Source organism: Saimiri boliviensis, chromosome 8, assembly GCF_048565385.1.
Source record: "Saimiri boliviensis isolate mSaiBol1 chromosome 8, mSaiBol1.pri, whole genome shotgun sequence".
Classification (NCBI taxonomy): domain Eukaryota; kingdom Metazoa; phylum Chordata; class Mammalia; order Primates; family Cebidae; genus Saimiri; species Saimiri boliviensis.
In genome coordinates this window covers 11,406,004-11,433,656 of record NC_133456.1, presented here as the reverse complement: position 1 = coordinate 11,433,656, position 27,653 = coordinate 11,406,004, and the positions used below count along the sequence as shown (strand labels likewise).

The 27,653-nt window shown below is 57.0% G+C and overlaps 1 protein-coding gene across 1 annotated transcript; it reads left to right on the top strand.

Annotated features, from left to right (window-relative positions):
- Positions 1–2,361: 2,361 nt before the first annotated feature.
- On the top strand, positions 2,362–26,258 carry GNAI2 (G protein subunit alpha i2). Its single transcript, XM_003936637.3, has 9 exons — positions 2,362–2,641; positions 19,639–19,681; positions 19,938–20,079; positions 20,250–20,410; positions 23,160–23,288; positions 23,662–23,791; positions 23,868–24,021; positions 24,434–24,648; positions 25,274–26,258. The coding sequence occupies exons 1-8, from the start codon at positions 2,524–2,526 to the stop codon at positions 24,622–24,624; spliced, it is 1,068 nt and encodes a 355-aa protein (XP_003936686.1). The 5' UTR covers positions 2,362–2,523; the 3' UTR covers positions 24,625–24,648; positions 25,274–26,258.
- Positions 26,259–27,653: the final 1,395 nt, after the last annotated feature.

The window sequence follows — 27,653 nt, the reverse complement described above, 5'->3', positions numbered from 1 at the left end:
CCTGAGCTTCAGAGCAGTGGTGGACATGGGGCACCATATCCCATGTCTCAGGACAGGAGGGAGCCCTGAGGGAGTCATTGGAAGACTTCCAGGACAATGACTCCTTAGCAAGAGAAACATTCAGATAGGGATATGCAGACACTCTGGGGAGAATAGCCAGCCTGGGGATTGGGACAAAATGTGTACCAAGCTTTGTTTGTTTGTTTGAGACAGAGTCTCACTCTGTTGTCAGGCTGGAGTGCAGTGGTGTGATTTCAGCTCAGTTCAACCCCTGCCTCCCAGGTTCAAGTGATTCTCCTGCCTCAGCCTCCCGAGTAGCTGGGATTACAGGCACACGCCACCACACCCAGCTAATTTTTGTATTTTTAGTAATGACAAGGTTTCACCATGTTGACCAGGCTGTTCTTGAACTCCTGACCTCAAGAGATCTGCCTGCTTCGGCCTCCCAGAGTGCTGGAATTACAGGCATGAGCCACCGTGCCTGGCCAAAATGTGTACCAACATTCTAAGGAAGTGGCCTGTGCTAAACAGCGGGCTGTTGTTGGCAAGCACCCTGTCTTGCTTCAGGGACCTTCCCTGTCTTTGGGCTGGGGCCTCCTGGCCTCATGGCACTGGGGCCACACAGAACACCTTTGTGGGTAATATTTGGCAGACCCTTCCAATGTCCAGTCGAGGTTGGAACTGTGGGCTCCTCCTGGAGCGCAGGATCAGAAAGATTTGAAATGTTCAGCTAGAAACACTGCTGCCTCCACCCCACCTTTGCCTGGCCATAGGGTTGCAGCCATTGCTCAGTGGGGACAGGCCACAGGAGGGTGGGATGTGGGTTCATGGCCACCTCCAGACGTGGACGGGCCATGGAAAAGACAGATCATAAGATCCTGACCACTTTTGTTTCTAGAAGTCCAGTGGCAACTTCTTCCTCTTTCTTCCCTCCCAACCCCCTCACCCTGCTTGTCTGCCCTCCCCTCTTCCTCCCTCTCCACCTTCTCTCCCTCTCTCCATTCCTCCTTTGGGTTCTGGTTGCCTGGTCCCAGATTGGAGTCCAGGATGGCTGCCTGAAGAATGCCTCCAGGTAGATTGGGGAAGGATGGGTAAGACTTGGATTATTGAGAAGACACCCAGCTGAAGGAAACAGCCTAGGCAAAGGTGTATAGGTAGAAATCGAATTTTTTTTTTTTTTTTTTTTTTTTTTTTTTTTTTTTTTTTTTGAGACGGAGTCTCGCTCTGTGGCCTAGGCTGGAGTGCAATGGCATGATGATCTCAGCTCACTGCAACCTCCACCTCCCGGATTCAAGTGGTTCTCCTGCCTCAGTCTCCTAAGTAGCTGGGATTGCAGGTGCCCACCACCTGTAATTTCTGGCTAATTTTTTTTTTAATAGTTTTTTTTGTTTGTTTGTTTGTTTGTTTGTTTTGAGACGGAGTTTTGCTCTTGTTACCCAGGCTGGAGTGTAATGGCGCGATCTCGGCTCACCGCAACTTCCGCCTCCCGGGTTCAGGCAATTCTCCTGCCTCAGCCTCCTGAGTAGCTGGGATTACAGGCACACGCCACCATGCCCAGCTAATTTTTTGTATTTTTAGTAGAGACGGGGTTTCACCATGTTGACCAGGATGGTCTTGATCTCTCGACCTCGTGATCCACCCGCCTCGGCCTCTCAAAGTGCTGGGATTACAGGCTTGAGCCACCGTGCCCGGCATTTCTGGCTAATTTTTATATTTTTAGGAGAGATGAGGTTTCACCATATTGGCCAGGCTGGTCTTGAACTCCTGATCTCAAGTGATACGCCCACCTCGGCCTCCCAAAGTGCTGGGATTACAGGCGTGAGCCATAGCGCCAGGCCTTTTTTTTCCTTTTTCGACTTGCTGCAACCCAGAGGGAGAAAGGGGTAAACCCGCCTTAAGTCTGAGAAAACTGCAGTCCAGAAGGGCTCCCGGGTTCTGTAGATCCCAAAAGAAGTTTATTGGGCCCATTAACTTTAAACAAATGACAAAAGACACGCCTCCTCCACCTAACTCGCCCAACTCACTGACGCTCAGAGGGCCGGTTCCTGCTCAGCTCTCGAGAACACGAGATCCCCACCCTTGCCCTCCCGGCTGTCCCGCAGCACCCAATCGGAGCCCGGCCCCGCCTGCAGCCTGCCCAGCGCCGGGTCCCTTCTTTCGGATCCAACCCTATTGCCTTTGCTCGGCGTGGCCCCGCCTGCAGCCCAGGCTCGAGCCTGGGCTGCGCTTAACTTCTCGCTTCGCTCCGCCCTCGAGCCAATCACCAGCTTCGAATTTCCTCTGGCCCCGCCTCCAGACCCGCCCAGGCCCAGTCCCCGTCTTGGTTCGCCCAGGCCCCACCCACGACCCGCCCCGCGGTCGGTGCGCGGCGGTCGGGAAGGCACCTCCCGCAGACGCTCGGAACTGCAGACCCGAGAGCTTCCCGCATAGGGCTGGTGGTGGGAGCGGAGTGGGTCGGGCGGGGCCGAGCCGGGCCGTGGGCCGTGTGGGGGCCGGGCGGCGGCCGGGCCGGCGGACGGCGGGATGGGGTGCACCGTGAGCGCCGAGGACAAGGCGGCGGCCGAGCGCTCTAAGATGATCGACAAGAACCTGCGGGAGGACGGCGAGAAGGCGGCGCGGGAGGTGAAGTTGCTGCTGTTGGGTGAGGCCGCGTCCCGCAGCTTGAATCCCCCCGGACGAGGACTTTGATCTCCCAGACTAGGGCTTCAAACTCCCAGGCCCGCCTGGATCCCCACACCTAGGCCAGGACCAGGGTTGAAAACTCTAGGGTGGGCTAGACCTTTGATCCTGCCCAGACTCTAGGCCAGACCCCCATCTCATTCCAGACCCCAGACCTCCAAATCCAGTCAACAGTGCCCCAACACCCGCGGTCCAGAGCCCTGCTTGGCCATCCGCCCTTGCTAAACAGCTTCACAGAACTTCCGAGCCCCCGCCATCCTTCCCTACACTTTACCCAAACACCCAGGACGTCCGCCACTTGTTCCCCAACCCTCAGGCTCCACTTGTTTTCCCCACCTGCGCCTTTTATTCCTGTCGGGCGTGAGCATCCCGCGGGCCCCTGCCAGGCCCCCCCACCAGGCCCCCCACCCACTGCCTCCTTCTCCCTCTGTGCCCCATTCCTAGTCTGGAATCTGTATCCTCCACCTGTGCACTCCGACCCAAGGAACCTCTCGAGTGGGAAACTGTTCTTGAGCCCCCTCTCCAGTTGGAACCCCTTCAGCGAGCCCTGCTCCCTGCTTCCTGCCCTACAGATCCCTCTCTGCAGACATCACTCCCGAATCCCTTTGATGATCTTCCCTTAAGTCCTCTTACACTCTGGCCTTCCCCAGATCCCTCCACCCCTCCTGCACCAAGTGGGCTGGGCTAGGAGGAGGGAGCCCTGCGTTGGAGAGGGCCTAGGCTGCCTTATGCAGAACCCCCACGGGGCTGGACTGAGGCTCCACTGGTCACACTGCGGGAGGGGGCCAGGCCTCAGGCTTCCCAGGAAGGCTCTGCGGGCTCTATGTTTTACAGTCTGGGAAATAGGAAAGAGTGTGGAGGAGTTAGGGTTGTGGCCGCCTCCAAGGCCAGGGAAGATGGTGGCTGCTAGAGCGGTGGGGGGAAGTGGAAGTGGTGAGACAGCAGACATATTGCTGCCCCTGCGGGTGGGCCCAGAAGATCTGCTAGTAGGTGCTGGGCTGCCCACACCCCTTCCGGGCTGCAAGGCCTGGGAGGTAGCCTCTGAGAGTAGGGGGACTTGTTTGATCTTGGGGCCTTGTGAAGGGAAATGGTGGACTGGCCGAATGAAGAGTTGAGGGGCTAGTTGGGGGTGGGCCAGGGTGCCTCTGAGCATCCCAGCTGGCCTTTCGTAATGACCATGGGCTTACTGGTTGTCCCCATCCAGCTTCCCACTGGAAGCAGGGGTGGTGCCCAGTGGCAGTCTGATTTTGATTTGGGGGTTTTAGAGTTGGGGGAAGGGAGACTCTCGTAACAGCGCAGCACCGTTGTAGGCTGGGTAGTTCACGGGGGGGTGTGGCCCCTCGGCTTCAGAACTGTCATGGGGCCCCAGGCTGTGAAAAGCAGGGCTTTTCATGCTAGGCTTGTGGCCAAGGAGCAGCATCTATGTCCATTGCGGGCCCATCTGTTGACTGTCCTGGGGGACGCGGCCTCAGGGGCACAGCCCCGGAGGTTTCAAAATGGCATCCGCTTCGCTGCTGCCTCAGGGAGGAAGAGAAGGGGCGGGAAGGGGCGGCGGCCCAGCCTCCTGGGCTGCTTTGCGTTGGGCGCTTGCCTCTTCCTGTCTCTGCTGTGAGTGCGGCAGCGGCAGTGAGTGGGTGTCGACGCGGCGGAATGCCCTTCGCTGCTGCTGCTGCCCGCCGGGCCTGGGGAGGGCACTTCCGGTACCGCTGCCTCCCAGTGCCCAGCCAGAAGCCTCTTCGCAGGCTAATCGCAGTTACTGTGGTGGCGGAGATGTGAGACTGGACCATAGAGCTGGGAGAACCCAGGGCTTCTGGCTACTTTTGTGTCCCGACACCAGAAGGGTCCCCCATCCCTCCAGGCCTCTGCTAAGTCAGGTGGGACCTAGCAACTCTTCCCACACTGGGCTTGCAGCAGCCAGGGGTGCAGGGTCTGGCTCAGCACTTTCTAGCCTGGGGAGTTCACCCCGGGGTCTCGCCCCTCTGGCCTTTGCTTACTCTGTGAAATGGGCTTCCTGGGTTTGGGCCAAAGGAGTCCCCCAGCTCAGGATGGGGAGAATAAGAGCCTCCTGGTAGTTCTTGTTGGGGTTGTGGGCTGGGGTTAAGACACCGCAGAGTGTGTGCTGCAAAGGGCTCCAGCCAAGTTCTGCCTGATACTGACGACCCAATCTGCCTTCGCTGCCTGGGGAGGAATCCTGGCTTAAGTCAAGCCTTTCTCATCCAGGTGCAAGGTGGTGATGGGAGTCCAGCTGTGACAAGTTCAGAGTTCTGGGCGCCTGTCCCGTGTAGCGGGAGACTTTGTCCAGGCAACGGGATGCAGGTTGGGCAATTGCCAGCCTTCCCTCCCAGCCAGAACCACACCTGCTGCCCCGCCCGCACACTGCCTCCCTCCCTCCCATCCTGGATAGCCCTGCCAGCAAGCGGGCACAGTCCTGTCACCAGGGCAGAGGCTGATGTGGTACACACAGAGTTTTCCTGGCAGCTTGGTTGGGGGAGCAGATACCAATCCTACTCTAGGGATGCTCCCCACTCCTACCCAGCTCAATGTGACTAACCAGCTAGGCCCAGATGGAATCTGGGGCTGTGGGCTGGGCACTTAGGGGAAAGGAAGCCATAGTGTGTGTGAGGGGGATAGTCTCTGAATTGGGATGGGCTTGTGTGGACAGCTTCACAGATACAGAGGACAGTGTCCACCATTGGCTCCATAAAGGCTTCAGAATGTAAATATAGCTGTTCTCTCTTGTCCCCTGGAACTTTGCATCTGCTGTTCCCTACTTGATTGTGCTTTAAAGCTTTACTCCGGAATCACCTCCCAGGATCCTTCCTGGACATCCTCCCTCGACCAAGGCTGGTGAAACATCTCTGGCTCCCAGCGCTATTGCTTCCCCCATCAGATACCTGAAGACTGCCGGGCAGGGCTATGTCCTCTTCATTTCTGTGCCCGGCATGGAGCCTGGCATCTACTGGGTGCTTCTCATCTGTTTGTTGAAAGAAGGAAGTATCCTCTGAACCTGATTTTGGGTAGATGGAGGAGTAAACTGAGCAGCTGTTTGGATACTGCGGGCAGGTGGCAAGGGCCCCCAGGCCCACTGCAAGGTCGGTGACCAGCACTGAGGGGACACTGAGAAAAGCTCTTCAGGCTGTTTCTTCCCAGCCCTGCCACAGGCTATGCTGGCACCTCGGAAACAGTTCTTACCCCACCCCTTGCAGAACTCCTGCTGAGCAGCCTGCAGCCTGTTCATCTGGGAGAGTGGCTTTGTATTCTTCCAACTCAGGCTGTTTGTGCACTGCTGGAGGGCTGCTGTCTCTGCCACTCTGGCAGCTACAGTAGAGCTTGAGCTGGCTAGTCCCCCTGGGGCTGCCTCGCTGCTCTGGGGCTCAGACCAGAGCAATGCTGTGAGAGGCCTGGGACTGGCCAGTGCAGAGACTGCACATAGAAAGGGCTCAGTTAAGTTTACCAAGAGAAAAGAAAGGGAATTTTGTGGCCTCTGTCCTGTCCGTGTCTCTTGCAAAGGGCTGGCATACTATAGATGCCTAATGGGTGTATATGGACAGAATGAAGTGACTGAACGTGTCCATGAACAGGGCATAGCTCCTGGGAGAGGGGTAAGTTTAATCCTGCAGCAGCCCTAGAGCCTGGTCTAGCAGGAGATAGATGGGAAGGGCTAGCCTGGGATTCTGGCTGGCTGGGTGGTGGGTTAGACTCTAGTGGTGTCTGTGAAGGGGGGCTTCCTGGAGGAGGAGGGGTCTGGTGGGCATCTGTGAAGGATGAACACCATTTGCCAGGGCCAGGCACTGGGGGGCAGAGGGACTGACTCGACAAGAGTGCTGCAGCAGAAAGACTTGGCCCTTTATTCCCAAGACCTTGGGTGGGTGTTTCCTGGCAGGGCTGTGGGAGGGCCCATCCTCCCTGGATCAGCCCATGGGCTCACCCAGACCTGAGTTTGAATCCTAGTTCCACCTAAGGCACTGGCTGAGTAACTTAGCATCAGGTGAAGCCCTGGAAGGAGTCCTGCTCTCCATTCATAACCTGGAGGCAGAGATGCCTCCCTGCAGCCGCAGGTGTTATGGGGACAGTCCACCAAACCCTGGAGGTATGAAAATGAGTGAGGGAGGCCAGGTGCTGTGGCTCACACCTATAATCCCAGCATTTTGGGAGGCTGAAGCAGGCGGAGCACCTGTCAGGAGTCACAGGTCAAGAGTTCGAGACCAGCCTGGCCAACATGGTAAAACCCCATCTCTACTAAAAATACAAAAAACTTAGTCAAGTATGGTGCTGCGTGCCTGTAATCCCAGCTACTCAGGAGGGTGAGACATGAGAATCGTTTGAACCTGGGAGGTGAAGGCTGCAGTGAGCCAAGATGGTGCCACTGCATTCCATCCTGGGGGACAGAGCAAGACTCTGTCTCAAAAAAAAAGAAAGTGGATGAGAGACTCACTGCTGAGAGTTTGGTGGGAAGGAGGCAGCCATTGACAGCAAGTGGGGAGCCCAAGGTGTGCAGATAGTTGGCGACAGATTGTCCTGGGCACCTTAGGCTCAACCTCTGGGGGCCTAGGTTTGGAGATGTGGCAGGGCCCTGGGCGCCAGGTGGGCCAGCACCCACCCAGGCTGGCCTCCAGCCCCGACATTCTCTCCCAGCCCGCTCCTTCACTGCTGGAGCTCATTAGCACTTGAATAGGGGGCGGGGCGGCTTGGGCCTCTGAGTCTCTTCTTCCCACCCCTCCCCCAGGCCTTGTGGGGCTTTGTCTGCTGGAGCAGGCAGAGATGGAGCTCCCACGTTAAGGAGTGAGCAGGGGTCCAAGCCATAGCTGACCCCCTCTGCCTGCATCCTGCCCAGTTCTGCTAGGCTCAGGCCCTGCCCCTCATGCCAGTGTCAGCGCAGCCAACATGAGGTCATACTTCTAGGGCAGGAGTGAGACTAGGTCCTTCAAGGGATACCTCTGAGCTGAGAGACTAGGTAAATCAGGGCAGCTGGAGCTCGGCTAGGGGCATCACAGGTGGGGTGGGGGAGGGGAACCCCAGACAGAGGGTAAAGCAGGTGTGAGGACAGGAGGACAGAGGGAATGAGCAGCTGTGTCTGGAGGTGGAAGTCAAGCCAGCTGGGGGACAGGAACTTCCATGCCAGAAGCCTTGAAGCTGCATCTCACCACCCACTATGTGTCTAAGCCTAGGCTGCTGGATGGGGGCTGGGCATGATCCTGGACCCCTTTGGCCCGGGGCTGCTTGTCAGGGGTTGGCCCTGGGTGGCCTGAGAGATAGGTCACTGAGTGGCATCACTGATATCCCAGGCCCTTGAACATTTGTTTGCCTATCAAGTGGCACAGGTAGTACTGAGGGTGGGGTGTGGTCAGATCCCAGCACGGTCCCTAGGCCTCCAGCGCTGTGGAGGTGGGCAGTAGGTGCACTTGGGGCTACTTGGACCACAGGCAGACACACTGGTCCTGTCTGCTTTGACCTTGATCTCAGTTCTTGGTCCCTGGCTGTGTCTCTCTCAGTCTGTCTCTAAAATCCACCCATTCACTTGGCAGGAACAGGATGGAGGAAGCTTTGTCTCCCACAAGCTCTTAGCCACTGAGGAACCAGGGCCTCCCCCCACCCCACCCCACCCCCAGAAGAGGAGGAGACTGTTGCCCCAGAGCCTGCGTGCTGCCTCCCCTATACCCTGTTGTGCTGTGGGGGGAGGCAGGACTGGGCAGATGGGGGCAAGGCATAGGCCAGGGAGCAGTCTCATCTTCCCAGCATCTTGGGCCAGGAGTCCCAGCCTAGGCATTCAGCGAAGAGAGGGAAGGGGGTCAACAGGTCTAGCCAGGCCACTGCTGATGCACCCTGCCTAAGAATGCTCTGATAGGTGCTTTGGGGAAGGCAAAGGATTGTGACCTTTGATGGTGGCCCTGGTACCTGATGCTCTCAGGCAGCCCTTCCCTCAGCTACAGGGGCAGGGTGGGGCCCTGTCTGCCCAGCCCCACCCAGCCCTTCTAGCCTGAAGCTCTTGTTCTTACTAAACCCTAACCCCACCCTCACCCTGATGTTACTCCTTAGGGCTGTGGCCGCTCTTGGTAACTGGGGAGGAAGAATCTGGAATAACCAAACATTTGCTGGGCTGGCTCTTCTGTGCCAGCCTCTGTGCACATTTAAGAAGGCTTGAAAGGCAGCACCACACCAGTCTGAGCAAAGGCCTAAAGGTGGCGTCATCTAAGCCTTGTTGGGGAGAAGGTGTCCTTATGGCTTGGAGGAATCTGGGGGCTTCAAGGCTGCTGCCAGCCTCAGAATCTGCAAAGGTGGTATTGGTAGCACCTACTGTGTGTGTCCCAGGCGGGGACGAGGAGGTAGTGAAGTCTGCACAGCACAGCAGGGCAGGACAAGGCTGGGCCTCTCGGGGAAGTGGTGTCCACACAGGAGGAAAAGGAGGAAGCAGCTGGGGGAGGAGGAGCCCAAAAGAGGAAGAGGCCAGAGGGCTGCCTGATGCTAGGGTGGGGGTAAGAGCCCAAGGGCCCCCCCCAGGGCTTTGCCAACTGGAAGGGTCTAGGAGGTGAACACCTGCCTAGGCTTAGCTGTGCATTCCTGTGGGCCATTCTAATGGCAGTCACTGGGTTGGAGCCAGTCCAGGTAGCTCTGTCCCTTGTCCTGCCCCAGCAACTGTTGAGCCCAAGATCCCAGAGAAGGTGGTGCCTCCGAGAGGATTCCAGGCCCCTCCTTTGGCCACAGGAAGTTGTGGCTGGGAGAGGGACACTGGTGGGAAGGCTAGCAGGAAGGCAGAGGGTTGCTCTTAGATTCCCGAGCGACCATTGCTCTCCAAAGCCGGAAGGCCAGCCACAGGCCGAGATGAATGCCTGGAAATGCAGCAGCAGCGCCGAGATGAACTCACTCTGGGTTTCCCCTGCTAGGGTGGACAAAGGAGCCCATGCCTCATCCTAAGGATTCTCCCCTGCCAGCACCTACTCACTGGGTCTGTGGGTGCATTCACAGGGCCTCAGTTTCCCCTCAAGTGATAGCCACAGCTGTCTCTGATTGAGCCTTCACTGTAGAGCTGGACTCTTCATGATCTTGTCATATTTAATCCTGTGAGGCTGGGACTGACATTACATCCATTTCACTGATGGACAGATTGAAGCTCAGGGACATTATGTCACTTACACAAGAAGCAGAGATGCCAGGACATGACCCATGCACCTGTCTCCAACTGCCATGGCCCCTTGGGAGTCTGTGCTGGCTGGAAGGAACGGATCAGGCAGGACAGCGGGCAGATGGTGTGGGTGCATGTGTGTTCTGTACGTGCCTATGGGCCTTGGCTCGCAGGCCTCAATTCCTCTTTTAGGAGACGGAAAGGGAGCTGTCCGACCTGGAAGGCGGGACCCAAGACTTGTGTATGAATCTTTCTACGGCCGTGTGGTCATGGGGAACATCCCCTCCTTTTTTTTTTAAGATAGAGTCTCACTCTGTCTCTCAGGCTGGAGTGCAGTGGCGAGATCTCGGCTCACTGCAACCTCTGCCTCCCAGGTTCAAGTGAGTCTCCTACCTCAGCCTCCCGAGTAGCTGGCACTAGGCATGCACCACTACACCCAACCAATTTTGTATTTTTAGTAGAGACAGGGTTTCACCATGTTGGTCATTCTGGTCTTGAACTCCTGACCTCAAGTGATTTGCCTGCTTCGGCCTCCCAGAGTGCTGGGATTACAGGTGTGAGCCACCAAGCCTGGCTATAGCTGTTCCATTTTTACTTCCCACCTTTCCTTCTAGCCCATATACCCTCACAGTGATGCTCAAGTTACAGCTGGCAACTTAGGACTAATTTTTTCCCTAATATTACGCTTTTTCTCCCACAAGCCCCAGTCTTAGGGGGACTGAGACCAAGCCTGGGGAAGGCTCAGAAGCTGTTGAAGTCCACAGTGAGGGCCTCTGAGACTGGGAATTGTCCAGAGAAGTGAAAGGAAAGTGTGTTCCTTAGGGCCCCACTGTGAGCAAAGGCTCAGCGCTGGGTGTGTGTGTGGTGCTGTGTGGTGGCTGAATGTGGCCATGTCAGCTGGTGACTGCATGATCGTTGATGAGGCTGCTTCCTCACGCTCCTTGGCCCCCGAATCTCAGTGTTGTGGCGTAGTGGGGCCTTATCCTGTCCTGTGGGAGTTCCTAGGGTTTCTGCTGTGTTGCCAGGCCGGGCCCTAGGGGACTAGGGGCCTGAGGGGCTAGAGCAGAAGCGTCGGAGCTTCTCTGGGCCACGAGGCCATGCACAGAGAGGAGACCTGTGCATCCTCATGGCCACCCAAGACTCTGGGTCCCAGAAGGTCCAGTTCCTCACTTTTCTCACTGTGTGACCTCAGGCTGTCCTCTTCCCTCTCTGTGTCCAGTACTAGAACCTGTGATGCTGTGATTCTTAGCATGGTCTTCTGGCTTCTGGACACAAGGACAGCTGCTGGCTTGGGTTGGGCTCTGAGGCAGTTTGAGGTGAGTGTGCAGACCCAAGGGAGGCTACTCAGGGCAGGCCTTGGGTTTGGCACGCTCCCTTGAGGAGTGCATTTTGTAGATGAGGTCTAGGCTCTGGGTACCAGAGTCCACCACCGTGAATCAGAAGGGAGGAGGGGTCATTCAGGCGCCTTGGGAACAGTGGAGGGATGCCTGAAATGAAGAGGCCCCCAGGGAAAGGGTGCCAAATGGTCCAGCTCCGTGTGATCTGGGTCTTGTCCAGCACCTCCTGGCTCCTGCACAGGGCGGGACCTGGGGCCTGAGGGGCCAACGATGAACAGGTCTGGGGCCTCCTTGACATCAGGCAGGCCTTCCTCACCTGATGCCTGAGTTTCCCTCTGTGCAATGGAAAGGGTCCCACTGAGGGAGACAGACCTTGCCCCAGAAAGCCTTTCCCATGTGTGGGCAGGACCTTAGGCCTCAATTTCCCTAATACAGAGATCTCTGGCTTGGCAGTAGCAAGCAGGCCCTGGTTGGTAGTGCTCCCCTGATGGGCACTGTGAACCCCCGGAAGCCACTGGAGGCAGCCGAGTGCCGGAGGCTGGTGGAGGCTGGTGGGAGGGAGGTGTGGGGTCTGTTGTTCTGTTCAGGCATCCGGTATAGGGCTGGGCTACACACATGGGTAGGGGTGTTGCCGGGTCTTTTCAACACCTCAAGTCCCTGCCTCCCAGAGCTGGACGCATGCTGAGCCTCCTCAGAAGGAATGAGCGGCCAGAGAGCAGCACCTGGAGGAAGGAAGAGATGCCATGGGCGGGGCTCAGAGGGCCTTTGTCTAGCGGGGCCTCTGCCCCTCCCTCCCGTTGCCATGGTTTCTGTGTGTGCAGAGTCTTTACCGGCTGGGGGTGTCCCAGGGATGAGGTGGTGGGTGGGGCACCTTCCCCAGCTGCCCCTGGCCGAGGCTGCTTTTCTGAAACAAAAACACTCCCCAGTGCTGCCCAGCCCCCACCTCCTTCCACAGCATCTCTGGCTGCTGGGCGCCCCCTGGTGGTGGCAGGGCCTGGGCCCCTCGGGCTGCAGGGGGCCAGGAGGTGCATAGGATCTGAGAACCACAGGCTGGGCTGAAGATGTGGCACCTTCCTGGGATGACAGTAGGAGGTGGTGTCTGGGCTGCCTTTGGGGTGGGCTCAGGGCTCACCCCTACCTGCCCCACCATGCCCCACCGGGGTAGGCGGGGAGTTGTGGCAGTGTGGGCATGCCTGGTGCTGTGGGTTTGAGTTGGGCTGCTGCCCAAGTCTGCCCTGTGGTCCCAGCCGCTGCTGCTTCTGAGAATCTCTGCCCTGGGGCCTGCCACGTCAGCTGGCTGCTCTCCCTGGCCCCACGTGTTCCCACGGAGCCCACCATCATTGGGGCTCTCTCCAGGGAGGGCTTCTGCTTGGCTTTCTGGGTGTGTGGAGCTAGTGAGCAAATGGCAGTGAGGCTCCTGGGCAGGAAGGAGGCCCCAGCTGTGTACGAGTGCCGGGTTATATGGAAGGGAAGTGACAACACAGAGTGGAAAGCCCGCAGAGGAGCCAGTAGCTCTGACTCCTGTCCCAGGTTATGCTGAGTCCCAGCAGGGAACCACCACAGCTCTGAATCAGCCTGTTAGCCGCTGTTCATTGCTCTTCATCTGCAAGCCTTCAGAAGCTCTCCTTCAAATGAGATGACCACAGTATTCTACTCTGCAGGTTGCAGGAAATGAGAGGTTTGGGAAAATCTGTACTCCTTCAAAGAGCAGAAAAATAGTGGTAACTTTCATCCGAATGCTCAGCATGTACCCCACATTGTGAGAAGAGCTTTGCATTTAATCCTTACCCATCTCTCAGGAGGAGACACTGTTATCCCATTTCACAGATGAGGTGCCAGAGAAAGAGCAAGAAAGGAGCTGAAACTCTTGGGGATCTCAGGAAGGATCAGGGTGGACATCAGGGCTGTGGCAAGTCTGGACCTCCTTCTGGGAGATGATCTGAAAATGGGAGGTGGGCTGGCTGGCTGCTTGAGGCTTGACAGTTCTGCCCATGGGAGACTGAAGCCAGAAAGGACAGGAGCAAGTCTCAGCCTTCCAGCACAGGCATCCCCTAACTACGGCCCGCCCGCGGGCCGCATGCGGCCCCCTGAGGCCATTTATCCGGCCCCCTGCTGCACTTCAGGAAGGGGCACCTCTTTCATTGGTGGTCAGTGAGAGGAGCACAGTATGTGGCGGCCCTCCAACGGTCTGAGGGACAGTGAACTGGACCCCTGTGTAAAAAGTTTGGGGCCGCCGGGCGCGGTGGCTCAAGCCTGTAATCCCAGCACTTTGGGAGGCCGAGGCGGGTGGATCACGAGGTCAAGAGATTGAAACCATCCTTGGTCAACATGGTGAAACCCCGTCTCTACTAAAAATACAAAAAATTAGCTGGGCATGGTGGTGCGTGCCTGTAATCCCAGCTACTCAGGAGGCTGAGGCAGGAGAATTGCCTGAACCCAGGAGTCGGAGGTTGCGGTGAGCCGAGATCGCGCCATTGCACTCCAGCCTGGGTAACAAGAGTGAAACTCCAACTCAAAAAAAAAAAAAAAAAAAAAAAGCTTAGGGACACCTGTTCCAGCATATCAAAGCCTATTAAGGAATTAAGGGGTCCAAGATGAACAGATGCTATGACTTGAGTGCTGGGACCTGGAATAAGCATCAAGCAACCAGACCTGTGGGCCTGTCTCTCCTGTTGCAGGGGCCCCACTGGCCTTGTTTGCGCAGGTGAAGTGGTAGTGTCTCCCTTCTCTCATCGTTCCCTCTTCCACTGGGGCTCAGCACTCCCAGAGTGGAAGCAGATGTTCTAATGCAGAGCAGCTGCCACCGCGCAGCACTTCACTGTGATTACTGCCCGCTTGCTGTGGGCCAAGCAGCTGCACCACGGGGCAAAGGCTGCAGAGCTTTCTTCCTTGGTGGGAAGAGGTATGACTCAGTGGGAATGCCAAGGCCACCCCAGGGAACATCTGCAGGCCTCTCTGGTCTTACCCAGCTGGGGATAGAGTACTTAGTGAGGCCCTCTGCGGGAAGGAGGGGCTGACTCACGCCACCTTCTATCGCCTCAGTTCCCCTACCCAGCACCTTCTCAGAAATCTGGATTCAGGCCAGACACGGTGGCTCATGTCTGTAATTCCAGCACTTTGGGAGGCTGAAGCAGATGGATCGCTTGAGGCCAGGAGTTCAAGACCTGCCTGGCCAACATGGCAAAACCCTGTCTCTACTAAAAATACAAAAATGAGCCAGGTGTGGTGGTGCATGCCTGTAGTCCCAGCTACTCAGAAGGCTGAGGCAGGAGAATCACTTGAACCAGGAGGCAGAGGTTGCGGTGACCCAAAATTGCACCACCACAGCACTCCAGCCTGGGTGACAGAGTGAGACACTGTTTCTTTTTTATTTATTCATTTTTTTGAGACTGAGTCTCACTCTGTCACCCAGGTGGGAGAGTGCAGTGGTGCAATCTCAACTCACCGCAACCTCCACCTCCCAGGTTCAAGCGATTCCCCCACCTCAGCCTCCCGTGTAGCTGGGACTACAGGCGCCCACCACTATGCCTGGCTAATTTTTGTATTTTTAGTACAGATGAGGTTTCACCATGTTGGCCAGGCTGGTCTCGAACTCCTGACCTCGGGTGATCCACCTGCCTTGGCCTTTCAAAGTGCTAGGATTACAGGCATGAACCACCACACCCAGCTGTGAGCCACTGCACCTAGCTGACTGTTTAAAAAAAAAAAAAAAGAGCCGGGCGCGGTGGCTCAAGCCTGTAATCCCAGCACTTTGGGAGGCTGAGGCGGGTGGATCACGAGGTTGAGAGATCGAGACCATCCTGGTCAACATGGTGAAACCCCGTCTCTACTAAAAATACAAAAACATTAGCTGGGCCTGGTGGCACGTGCCTGTAATCCCAGCTACTCAGGAGGCTGAGGCAGGAGAATATGCCTGAACCCAGGAGGCGGAGGTTGCGGTGAGCCGAGATCGCGCCATTGCACTCCAGCCTGGGTAACAAGAGCGAAACTCCGTCTCAAAAAAAAATAATAATAAAAATAAAATAAAATAAAAAAAAAGAAATCTGGACTCAGCTATCCCTCTGAGGGGCAGGTTCGAGAGGAACTGGGTGCACGCAAAACTCGGCCACATGTCAGCTTATCTGATAGGGTACATCCCTCAGATCCTGGTGGAAAGGGGACTCAGCCAGAGGTGTGGAAAGTGAGGCTACTGCCCCACAGGTGCCAGGGCACTTAGCCTGTGGGCTACTTGAGAGCTCTTCACCCCACCCATTCCACCCAGAGGCCATACTGTGGCTCCACCCATCTCTGCTCCCAGCCCCCTTCTCTCCTGGAGCTGCTCCTGGGCTGTGCCCCTGCCTCCATCCCGGTGTTCCCTGTTTCCTGCCTGGCTGCCAGCACCACACCCTTGTCCTGCCACTCACTACTTCCTGCCTGAGTCACAGCTGCTGGAAAGAAAGAGACCAACCAGCCCAAGTCTATGGATAGAGGCTCTATGACCTTGATTTGCTTACCTGTCAAGTGGGGCTGTTTTTTCAGTGACCCCTGCTGGGGGTAGAGAATGTTCTCTTTTTTTTTTTTTTTTTTTTTTTTTTGAGACGGAGTTTCGCTCTCGTTACCCAGGCTGGAGTGCAATGGCGTGATCTCGGCTCACCGCAACCTCCGCCTCCTGGGCTCAGGCAATTCTCCTGCCTCAGCCTCCTAAGTAGCTGGGATTACAGGCACGCGCCACCATGCACAGCTAGTTTTTTGTATTTTTAGTAGAGACAGGGTTTCACTATGTTGACCAAGATGGTCTCGATCTCTCGACCTCGTGATCCACCCGCCTCGGCCTCCCAAAGTGCTGGGATTACAGGCTTGAGCCACCGAGCCCGGCCGAGAATGTTCTCTTAACATTTAAGAGGACTTAGGAGGGAAAACCAAAACTTGAAGGGGACAGGGAAGTGAGCCCTCCCTGGCTGGGGATATCCTGGCTCCTAGCGTGACTGGCTCCATGCTGCCCACCTTGTATCTACCAGGTCTAGCTGCTGTTAGGAAAATCAGATGCAAAGCAAGTTTGCACCCTCATCCCTGTCCCTGGGCAGGGTCACAGAGCAGCCCACATCACCTATTAAGAGTGGTCAAAGGGGCCAAGCACGGTGGCTCACGCCTGTAATCCCAACACTTTGGGAGGCTAAGGCGGGAGGATCACAAGGTCAGGAGATCAAGACCATCCTGGCCAACATGGTGAAACCCTGTATCTACTAAAATACAAAAAATTAGTCGGGTGTGGTGGCTGTACTCCCAGCTACTCAGGAGGCTGAGGCAGGGGAACTGCTTGAACCGGGAGGCAGAGGTTGCATTGAGCCGAGATTGTACCACTGCACTCCAGCCTGGCTACAGAGCAAGACTTTGTCTCAAAAAAAAAAAAAAAAAAAAAAAAAAAAGAGTGGTCAAAAGGCCAGACCCCCTCTTCACTCCCAGTGGCCATATAGGGAAACTGATGCCTCAGGTGGGCAGGAGCCCCTGAAGTCAGACAGAGGGGGCAGCTTTCACCCTAGTCTTCAGGTCCCCCGTGGCCTGGGTAGCTGCCAGCTGAGTCTTGGCTTGCCTGGCTGGGGATGACATGATAGATCTAACCCATGACTTCACATCCTTGGCCTCTGCTCCCCCAGTGCCCCCCATCCTGGCTGTGACTGGCCCTTGGTTCTTCCTTCTGCTCTGAAGGAGCCAGTGGGGAGGATAGCCATTGCTGCCCTCCCTGCCCCAGTGGATTCTTTGAGTCTGGGCCTTTATGATCGGACATCACTGTGAAGCTTTCCTGGGACCTTCCCCCATGTCCCCATTGGCAGGTGGAGGAGTGCTAGTATGGACATCCTGGCTGTGCCTCTGCCATGCATGGCCCTGCTGGTATATACTCCGGTATACACCCCAGTGAAGATACTGGGCCTGGTGCCTCTAGTGGCCAGGGGCTGAAGCAATAGAGGGCATTGCTGCCCCAGCCAGGGCCTGCACATTTGTATGTCCACAAAGTTGTGCAACCATCACTGCTATCTAAAATTCCAGAACATTATCACCACCTCTGAAAAGAAACATCATACTCAACTAGTTGTCACTCCCCATCTCCCCAAGTCCCCTGCTCTCATCCTGGAAAGCGAGCCTGGGACAATCAGAAGCACAGTGATGGCAGGCACCTAGTGGCATTTATGAGGAGGGCTCAGGCCCTTCCCCTCAGGGTGGTCTCTGGCATAGGGGGCTGAAGGTGGCCAAGGGCCTTGGCAAGGTCTGCCACCATGTCCCAATGCCTACTGCTGCTTGTTGAGCACTGCAGACACGGCCCTGAGTCTGCCTGGGGAGGTAGAGAGTGGACCCAGTGACAGGTGGACTGTGTGTCCCCACTGCAGTACCAGGCACTCAGGACAGCTCTAGGAGGGACTGCATGGCGGACACATGTGCTCCCTGCAGCAGGGACTATAACCCTGTGACCTCAACCTCCCTGGACCTCAGATCCTTCATTGGTTAAAGTGGGGTGAGAATGGAACCTACCTCCCAGGATTGCTGTGGAGACAGCAGTTGGTGGGTGACCTCGATGTAGAGCAGCGTCTGGCACATGGTGGGCACTGTTTTCATATAGCTTTGCTGTCATTATTGCTGATGTTATTGTTGCTGCTTGTGTTCATTTGTGTGTTAGCACCTTCATCCTCTGAGGTTGTCTTGACCAGCCCCAGGGGATGCTGGTGAAGGTGGTCAGAGTACCCAAGTTGACCTCTGCACAGACCCCACTGCCCACCCAGCAAAGCTGCACAGAGGGACAGACATGCCACAGTGATCAGGAAAATTGGGACTCTCTGAATGGGGCATGGAGCAGGTATTCCCAGCAAAGAGAACAGCATGAGTAGGGTCCTGGAGGTGGCTAGAGGCAGTGCCTGGCAGTTGAGCTGCAGGTGTAACTGGCAGTGATGGAGCAGGAGCAGAGGGTCTGGGAAGGAGAGCGGGGGCCCAGCTGAGGGCCATTTGACCTGGAGCTCAAAACAGTGAGCAGCTAGGGGGCAAGTGCAAGGTGAGGCCTTGCCTCCGCTCTCTCCAGCCCCCAGCCTGGGAGATGGATGGCCCTCCTGGTCCTTCCTTACACACGTTCCCTGGGTCATTCAGGTTCCTGGGCTATACTCCTCAAGATCTGGCTCTGTTGTCTGGGATGGTACCTGGGAATCTGCTTTTTTTTTTTTTTTTTTTTTTTTATGAGACGGAGTTTCGCTCTTGTTCAGGCTGGAGTGCAATGGTGCAATCTCAGCTCACCGCAACCTCCGCCTCCTGGGTTCAAGCAATTCTCCTGCCTCAGCCTCCTGAGTAGCTGGGATTATAGGCACGTGCCATCATGCCCAGCTAATTTTTTTTTTTTTTTTTTTTGTATTTTTAATAGAGACGGGGTTTCACCTTGTTGACCAGGATGGTCTCGATCTTTCGACCTCGTGATCCACCCGCCTCGGCCTCCCAAAGTGCTGGGATTACAGGCTTGAGCCACCGTGCCTGGCGGGAATCTGCTTTTTTAAACACCTCCCCGGGCATTGCTCTGCAGGGTCTCAGCCACATTTTGAGAATGGCAGGGTGGACCAGGTATCATGGTTCCCTGCACGCTCTTGCTCTTCTGATTCCTGGCTGTGCGATCTTAGATCAAGACTTTATTTTTCTGAGCCTCAAATGTCCTCATCTATAGAATGGGAACAGTATCTGTTTCTGGGACTGCTGTGACTAACACAGGAGAGAATGTGGCTTATTTCAGTACCAGCTAAGGAGAAATATGGGGCAGGGCTCTACCAGGCCAGTGAAAAGCTTGAGTCAATATGGGCGTGTGTGGGTGTGGATGTGTGAGTGAGATAGGCTGCAGGTCTCCCAGATTGTAGATTGTGTGTGTGTGTGTGTGTGTGTGTGTGTGTATGTTGCTGTAGGTGTCCTAGGTTATGGCTGTCTAGCCTCCATCTGCTCAGGTCAGACCTGGGCACAGTGGGCAGAAGGCAGGGCATTGGGCCATGTCCTGAAAGCTCAGGTGTGACACTGTGCTCCTGCTTAGGCCCCTTGCTAAGGCTCGGAAATGTGGGGAGAAGAAGGGCTGCCACCCCATTGGATGGAGTATGCAGGGCATCTTCCTGCCAGCTCTGCCCAAGGCACGCTGTTGGCATGCACCAGCTGCACAGGGTGGCAAACTCATGTTTGTGATAACAGGGTGGCTCCTTCAGGGCTGGCCAAGTCTCCAGCCAAGACCCCTGAACTCAACCAGGACAGTGGGGAGCCATGGTGGGCAGCAGAGCTCATGGGAGGCAAAGGCCCGCAGAGAGTCTGCGATGAGGTACAGGTGCTCCAGGTTACCTTGATCACTGTGGTCCTACAGCTGCATTCCTGGTAGCTCAAACTGCCCACCAGGCCCAGCTGCCTCCATCTCACGGTACAGCCGATGGGAGGGTTAGTTCTGCCTCCTGGGCTACAGGGGCATTTGTTCTGTGCCTGTGGAGCCCCTCCGGGCCTGACCACCTGTGCCCTCTGTTCCAGGTGCTGGGGAGTCAGGGAAGAGCACCATCGTCAAGCAGATGAAGTAAGTGCTGTGCACCAGAGGCAGTGCCCAAACTCCAGCTTCCCCTCTTCATCCGCTGGGCCTGTACTGCCTCCCACTATAGGCCCAGCCAGTCTTAGCCGGGCCCAGAACCTTCTCAAAGGCAGTCACCTATCCTCGGGTCCCAGTGGGTCAGGAGCAGTTTCCCCTTCTCTGAAGCAGGTCCCAGCAGCCCCCGGCAGCCATGGGAACTCCCAGTGCCCTGGGGTCACTAACCTTCCTGGCCCCTGGCTGTCAGGATCATCCACGAGGATGGCTACTCCGAGGAGGAATGCCGGCAGTACCGGGCGGTTGTCTACAGCAACACCATCCAGTCCATCATGGCCATTGTCAAGGCCATGGGCAACCTGCAGATCGACTTCGCCGACCCCTCCAGAGCGGTATGTGCCCTGCGCCCACCCTCTCTCACCTCCCAAAAGGTTTCAGGGCAAGTCTCATCCTGGGGAACCCAAGAATACCCTGGCCTGGGCCCCATTCCTGAGGTCTCCCTGCCTCTGGCAGAGTGGGGGTACACTCCTTCAACTGCCTGACCATCTGCCGCTGTGCCCAGGATGATGCCAGGCAGCTGTTTGCACTGTCCTGCACTGCTGAGGAGCAGGGCGTGCTCCCTGATGACCTGTCCGGCGTCATCCGGAGGCTCTGGGCTGACCATGGTGTGCAGGCCTGCTTTGGCCGCTCGAGGGAATACCAGCTCAACGACTCAGCCGCCTAGTGAGTGCTCCAAGGGGCTGGGCAGGGCAGGGGGTGGGGGAGGACTGAAGGCTGGACTGGAGGGCTTGAGAACGCGCAGAAGGACACTGCTGGTCTTTGTTCATGAAACTGATGACTGTCAACTAAGGCCTTGGTGTTTTTTGGTTTGGGGGGATGGTGGGTGACACAGTATTGAAAGGCCAGGAGGAATGACAGGCAGGTGGCTTATACAGTACATCTCTTCCAGGCCAGTTGAGCCTGATCTCTTGACACACAGTCTTCTAAAGAACATTTACGTGGCCGGGCGCGGTGGCTCAAGCCTGTAATCCCAGCACTTTGGGAGGCCGAGGTGGGTGGATCACGAGGTCAAGAGATCGAGACCATCCTGGTCAGCATGATGAAACCCCATCTCTACTAAAAATACAAAAAATTAGCTGGGCATGGTGGCGCGTGCCTATAATCACAGCTACTCAGGGGGCTGAGGCAGGAGAATTGCCTGAACCCGGGAGGCAGAGGTTGTGGTGAGCCGAGATTGTGCCATTGCACTCCAGCCTGGGTAACAAGAGCGAAACTCCGTCTCAAAAAAAAAAAAAAAAAGAACATTTACTGCCACCTGCTCTTTGCCAGGCCATGTGCAAGGCTTCAGGGACACAGTGATGAGTGGAGCAAAGTCCCCATGCAGTGACAATTTAGGGTGTTAGTGTCACAGTAGAGGTGGGGTTGGCCCAGAGGCAGAACTGTTGAGCTCTGAAGGAGAGTCAGCCAGGGGAGGAGTGGGTGATGGGGTTCCAGGCGCGGGGCATAGCCTGTGCAGCATCCAGGTGGGGGTGGGTAATATCCTGCAGCATGTGGTGGAGAGCTGGCTGTGCTTGAACATAGGCTGTGCAGACTGGCTGGAGGGGCCACAAGGGGAAGAATTTAACTGGGCGGAGACAAGTGTGTGTGCAGGTCAGAGCCCCTGGACCTCAGCCCTGACCCTTGCTGACCCTAGGCTAAGCCGAGGACTCAGCTGGAGAATTACAAGGGGTCCCAGCAGTCCCTGAGGCATGACAGGCCTGCACCCTTTCCACAGTCTGAACTCCTTCTCTGTGGTATCTGCCATGTGCTTGGATGGGTGCAGGGTGCTGAGGACCCCATGGGGAACAGAACAGACAGGACTTTAGCCATTGAGGATGGCTGCAGGAGACATGCACAGGCTTTGGATGGTGTCACCAGATAGGCTGTTGTTCCTGTACTCTAACCTCCCCATCTCTGCTTACACCAGTTCCCCTCTGTCTGGAACACCCTTTTGCTCCTGTTGCTCATCCAATCCTGAGCCGCCCAGAGGTGGGAGGAGGAGGGTCTTGCCTGGCTCTGATTCCTAAGCCCTGCCCCAGTCACATGAACAGCCTCCCCCTACCCTCCTTACATGGCCTGAATGCTCTTGTGAATATGTTCCCCCTACAGGAGCTGTGGAGTCACAGCCAAATGCTGTGGGGACCCACAGGCCTCAGTACTGACCCTCTCTGGGATCATGGGCCCAGCCACCAACAGAACTTGTGGGTCAGAGAGGCAGGGACCTTGGTGCCCATGATACTCAAAGGGAACCAGGGATACAGCCACTTCCAGGCCACCTCCCACTTCTCTATCATCCTGTTTCTCCATTCTCCAGGCATTAGGCACCCACTGTGTGCCCAGCAGTTTTGGGAGTAGAGGTTTGGGAGGGAACACAGGGCCTGCTCTCCCTGGCCGGTTTATGCTCTGACAGATTCCCCCAGGGGAATGGGTTGCAGATTGGAACGCCACAGGGAGTAGGGCTCCTCCAGCCCCTCTTCACAGCAACCCTCCAAGACTGCAGTGAGGCAGGGGGTCCCTGGGGTGAACCTGCCTGTTGGGGAGAAGGGAGAGGCTGGTGTGGCATGCACCATGGTGCCTCCACACTGAAGGTTCTGGCAGTAGGGGACGGGGCACATATGTGGGTCACAGCACAGGCGTCATGGTTCCCCATGGCCCTTCCTGTTTTTCTGTTTTGTGCCTGCTACTCTGAGATCATTTCCCTCTGGCCTGGTTTGGCCTGGCTGCTGGTGGACGCCAAGGGCTGGCCCCAGCAGCCTTGCCCCAGGAACGAGAAGTCGGCCCTGGGCAGCAGCCTATAGGCCTGGGACCAGCCTCCAGGGCATGGCAGGGATATTGAGGCAGGCAGCAGAGCAGGGCCCTGTAGGGGCAGCCTTGATACTAATTAAGGGAGCTGGTAATGAGGAGCCCCTGGGATCCTTGCCAAGCAGGTGCCTGTGCCCTCCCCCTGAGGAGCCCAGACTTCATTGGGTGCTGGGCAAAGAGCCCATTGGGCCTGGCAGGCCCCAACCTGTCCAGCCCCATATGGAGGGACCGCACCAGGCTGCTCTGCGGCTGGTGCCATAATTGTGCCAATTAGCATCCTGAATCCTTCACTGAAGGACTAATTTTCCCCCACCCACCCCCTTTGCCTGTAGTGCCAGATCCTGGATCCTTTCTGAGGCAGGCCTGGCTCAGACCCTGGGTGCTGGAGGTTGGCTGGCTAGTTGGCCACAGAGCTGCACCTCCTTCCATTCCCATTCCACAGCAGGGAGGCCAGGGGCTCTGAGTTCAGGTTTCTTCATTTGAGCAATGAGGTAATGCAGGCAGGGGTTAAAGAAACAAGGATTTTGCCTGAGAAATAGCATGGGAGGGAAGGGGCCTCTTTCAGCTGGCCCAAGGTCCAGTAAGGAGGCCGCCTGCTGGCCCCCACTGACCCTCCCAAACCCACCCCCAGCTACCTGAATGACCTGGAGCGCATTGCACAGAGTGACTACATCCCCACGCAGCAAGATGTGCTACGGACCCGAGTAAAGACCACGGGGATCGTGGAGACACACTTCACCTTCAAGGACTTACACTTCAAGTAAGCGAGCATGTGGATAGGTGGGAGGGGCAGGACCTGTCAGCCTTTGGGGTAGCAGAGGCAGGGGCTGGTCTAGGATCCCCCAGCCCCACTGAGGTTTTGCAAGACTCACGTGTTCTGGGCAAGCACATCCTCACCACCTACTGAAGCAGCAGTCAGGATCCACGCCACCTCTGCCAGCTGCTCGCAGCCTGCCTGCTGTCCAGGCCCCTGATCCAGAACCAGGGGTGAGGTGGGCAATTGTGGATGATTCCAGAAGATAGCTGGCCCACTCTGGGCAGGCCTCTGTCCTCAGTCTGCCAACATGGGAAATAGGGCAGAAAGCCTCCCCTGGGGCTCCCTTCCTGGAGCTAAGGTGATCCTATATCCACAGGATGTTTGATGTGGGTGGTCAGCGGTCTGAGCGAAAGAAGTGGATCCACTGCTTTGAGGGCGTCACAGCCATCATCTTCTGCGTAGCATTGAGCGCCTATGACTTGGTGCTAGCTGAGGACGAGGAGATGGTGAGAGACTGCTGCACGTGGGGGCAGCGAGTATGGGGAGCAGTGGCTGGTGTTGACCTTGCTATTCTGTCCCCAGAACCGCATGCATGAGAGCATGAAGCTATTCGACAGCATCTGCAACAACAAGTGGTTCACAGACACGTCCATCATCCTCTTCCTCAACAAGAAGGACCTGTTCGAGGAGAAGATCACACACAGTCCCCTGGTCATCTGCTTCCCTGAGTACACAGGTGTGGGGACTGTGGGGACAGGGCCTCCAGAGGGTTGCTGCCTGTCCCGAGTAGCTGGTGGTGACCAGGTGGCCCTCAGGCGCCCCCCACTGGATGGAAGCGTAACCTTGGGACACTTGCAGGGGCAGGTGCCTCACTTAGGCTTGTATAGTTGTGTGTGTAAACGTGGAGCCCTTAACACTCAAGCATGTACCCCGAACATGTGCACATCGGCATCCTCCTTCACACAGTTGGGTACCCCTTTGCACATCAGGCTTGTATGGGCAGCTGCACACATTGTCACATTATGCACATGCGTGCACATGTTGTGTGCCTGCCCGTCCACACACACAGAGCCCTGCCTTGCTGCACACGTAGGCTGGGGCCTGCCCACCACATGCAGCACAAGTCTTCACCATTTTCTCTCCCTCAGGGGCCAACAAGTATGATGAGGCAGCCAGCTACATCCAGAGTAAGTTTGAGGACCTGAATAAGCGCAAAGACACCAAGGAGATCTACACGCACTTCACGTGCGCCACCGACACCAAGAACGTGCAGTTTGTGTTTGACGCCGTCACCGACGTCATTATCAAGAACAACTTGAAGGACTGCGGCCTCTTCTGAGGGGCAGCAGGTCCTGGCAGGATGGTGAGCCAGAGGGGCTGAGGCAGGGAGCTGGTAAAGAACTGAGCAGGCCTGGAGCCCCAGCGGCAGTGGGGAGGGGGCCTGGAGCAGGAAGGGCCGTAGGTGACCAGGGAACAAGGGAGGCACAGGAATCAGGAGGTCAAGTTAGTGGAGTGCAGGGCATGGAGGAAGTCATACAAGCAGGCCTGGCCCAGTGACCCAGACAGAAAGGCCTGGTCTTGCCCTGGGACAGACTCGGAGGCCTTCGTCATGTTCTCTAGAGAAATCTAACCTCCTCGCCCACCAGGCCATTGGCCCAGCCTGCCAGAAGCTGGAGGCCAGCGGAGCCCAGCCCTGCTGCCCACTATCACCAGCTCCGTGTGCACCTCTAGCTCTTAGCCTCGGACCTGTCTGAGCGTCCTGGGCTTAGGCTGGGCCCACTGTCCCTGGTGGAGGTGGGGATGACTCTCCCAGTGCCACAGACTCCCCTCCCCCATGTAACCCAGCAACAGAAACTGGCTCCTGGGCGGCAACTGTGTCCCTGGTAACAAATGGGTGGGAAAAATGGAGAAGGGTCATTGTCTAGGGAGGTGGGAGGAGAGGCGCACCCTGGCTGCTTCCCCATCCATGTGCTGTCTCCCACCTCCAGGGCCACCGCCGACTCTGTACCCTCAACCCCTGAGGAAGATGGGGGCAAGAAGACCACGCTCCCCGCCTGTTCCCCCAGCCGCTTTTCTCCTCTTTCCTCTCTTTGTTCTCAGCTCCCCCGTCCCCTCAGCTCCAGACGTAGGGGAGGGGTTGCCACAGGCCTCCCTGTTTGAAGGCTGCCCTTGTCTGAGGTGCCGGTAATGGCCATGGTACCCCCTTTCTGGGCATCTGTTCTGGTTTTTAACCATTGTCTTGTTCTGTGATGGGGGGAGGGGGGCACATGCTGAGTCTCCCAAGGCTGCATCTGGAGGAGCCCCCGCTTCTCCAGCCTGGACCCCTGGCTTTGCCCAACACCAGCCCCTGCCCCAGCCCAAGTCCAAATGTTTACAGGGAGCCTCCTGCCCAGTTCCCCACCCCCCAGCCGCTTGGAGGCCCCAAAGGAAAAAGCACAAGAAACGTGAGACGCCACCATTCCTGGAGACCACAGTCCACCTGCTCATTCTCGTAGCTTTTTAAAAAAATGAAAGTAAAGGAAAAAAAAAAATGCAAATCTAGAAAACTTTTTAGAGAAAAACTATTTAAAACTATCAGATCCTGACCAGCAGCCCCCCTCAGCCCCTTCCAAGTGACTCCGTGCCTTGAGTGTGTCTGCGTGTTTACACCCATCCCTCTGCTGGCCGCCCCTGTGTGAGCGGCACCCCTGCCCTGTCCTCCACAGAATTGGGTTCCAAGGGCTGTTCCAGACAACTGCCAACGTCACTGAGGGCCCTGCCCCAGCGGCCCTGGGCCCAGGCTCCATTAACCTAAATGTAGCTCCTTAGCGCTAACCTAGGAACCGCCGCTGCCTGCTGGGGGGCCACGCCCCTCATGCCCTCGTCCCAGGCCTGGGGCCTTCAGCGTTGAACACTTCCTTGCTTTTTTTCACATGTTTTATGGAATTGTTCACCTGGTTTGAAATAATAAAATGTAGAAAGAAAAAAAAAAAATACTGAGAACTGATGGGTATTCTCTCCCAGAGGCAGAGGCCCAAGCTAAGGTGTGCCAAGGTGATGGTGGTCCCAACCTCAGTCCTCAACCTGGGGCAGGGCCCTGACATGCAGCTCAGCTTTCCAGGCCTTCCTGGAGTCCAACGCTCTGGGTTTCACTTCTCCCACCTGGCCTAGGCAGCATACACGTGGGGCCTGTGTGTCCCCATCTTCCCAGCACTCTGCAGCCTTGGGTCTGGGGCAGCTGGGCAGGCTTCTTGGCGAGCTGTTCTAAGGTGCTCTTTTACACCGGAGCAGGAGGGGCGGCCAGCAAGCCTCTAGTGCGGAAGGAAAAAGTAGCACTTCTGACTTAGGTACTAAGGCCCAGAGTTGCCAAGGTCGCACTGCCAGGTGGGCCGTGTGTAGTCCTGCCTTACCTACACAGAAGACGAGTAGGGGCCTTGACATATTCAGAACATATTCAGAAAGATCCCTGCTCCAGAGGGACCCCACCAAACCTGAGGGGTAGTGACAGACAGCCACATATCCATGTGATGGCTGCCGCGGGCTGGGCCTGGAGGGCTGCATGCAGGTCAATGGCTCTGAAGGTGGAGGGCTCCATGAGGCTGTGGGAAGGGCCCGTGCATTGCTGGGGAAGGGAACTGCAGGTGGCAAGGCCAGTGATGCTTCCGGGGCGGTCCTTGAGTGCCATCGAGGTGCCTGGACCTTCTCCCATGGGCAGCAGGGGCAGCCATGGCCTGAAAGTGTGGGGCGGACTCGGGGAAAGGCCGGCCTCGACTGGGTGGGGCTCCAGGGTTGGCGCCTCCGACTCCGGCCACCAGGGGGCACAGCCGCCCGCGCTGGGCTTTGCCGGGCTGGTCACGCAGACTGACGTCAGCGGGTCCCGCGGAGGCCGCTGGACATAAAGGCAGCTTTGTAAGGCGGTGACGGCTCCGCAGCCTCTCCGGGACAGAGCGGCCTGGGCAGAGGAGGCGGGCTGGGGTCGGCGCCGCAGAGGCGGGGAGGCAGGGTTGAGCCGGAGACCCTGGACCCCGCCCCCGCACACCTGCCAGTGTCTCGCGGCGTCGGCCCCGGGCACTGGCAGGAGATGAGAGGCTGCTGCCGCCCGGTCGGAAGGACATCGGCGCCCCCCAAGCCCAGTCCCCGCCCCAGTTCCTCGGGCCTTTCCTGCTGCCCCTGCCTGCGAGGGCCGACGACACGGAGAACAGGATTCCGCGCCCAAGCCAGGTCCCCGCCTTCCTTCAGAGGCCCAGGCCTGCACCCCGCTGTGCTGCAAAAGCGCCGGCAAGAGCGCCAGAGCCCAGATGCCCGCCCAGCAGGAAGCGGGCGGGAGATGGTTTCTTCCTTCTGTCCTGAGGGGGACCCCTGCACAGAGGGACCATTGAGGGGCTGGCA

Excerpts from the sequence above, each read along its gene's own strand:
- GNAI2 (XM_003936637.3), top strand. The coding sequence starts at position 2,524 with ATGGGGTGCACCGTGAGCGCCGAGGACAAGGCGGCGGCCGAGCGCTCT. Across the intron at positions 20,411-23,159 it reads CTCAACGACTCAGCCGCCTA|CTACCTGAATGACCTGGAGC; the intron begins GTGAGTGCTCCA and ends ACCCACCCCCAG. Across the intron at positions 24,022-24,433 it reads CTGCTTCCCTGAGTACACAG|GGGCCAACAAGTATGATGAG; the intron begins GTGTGGGGACTG and ends TCTCTCCCTCAG.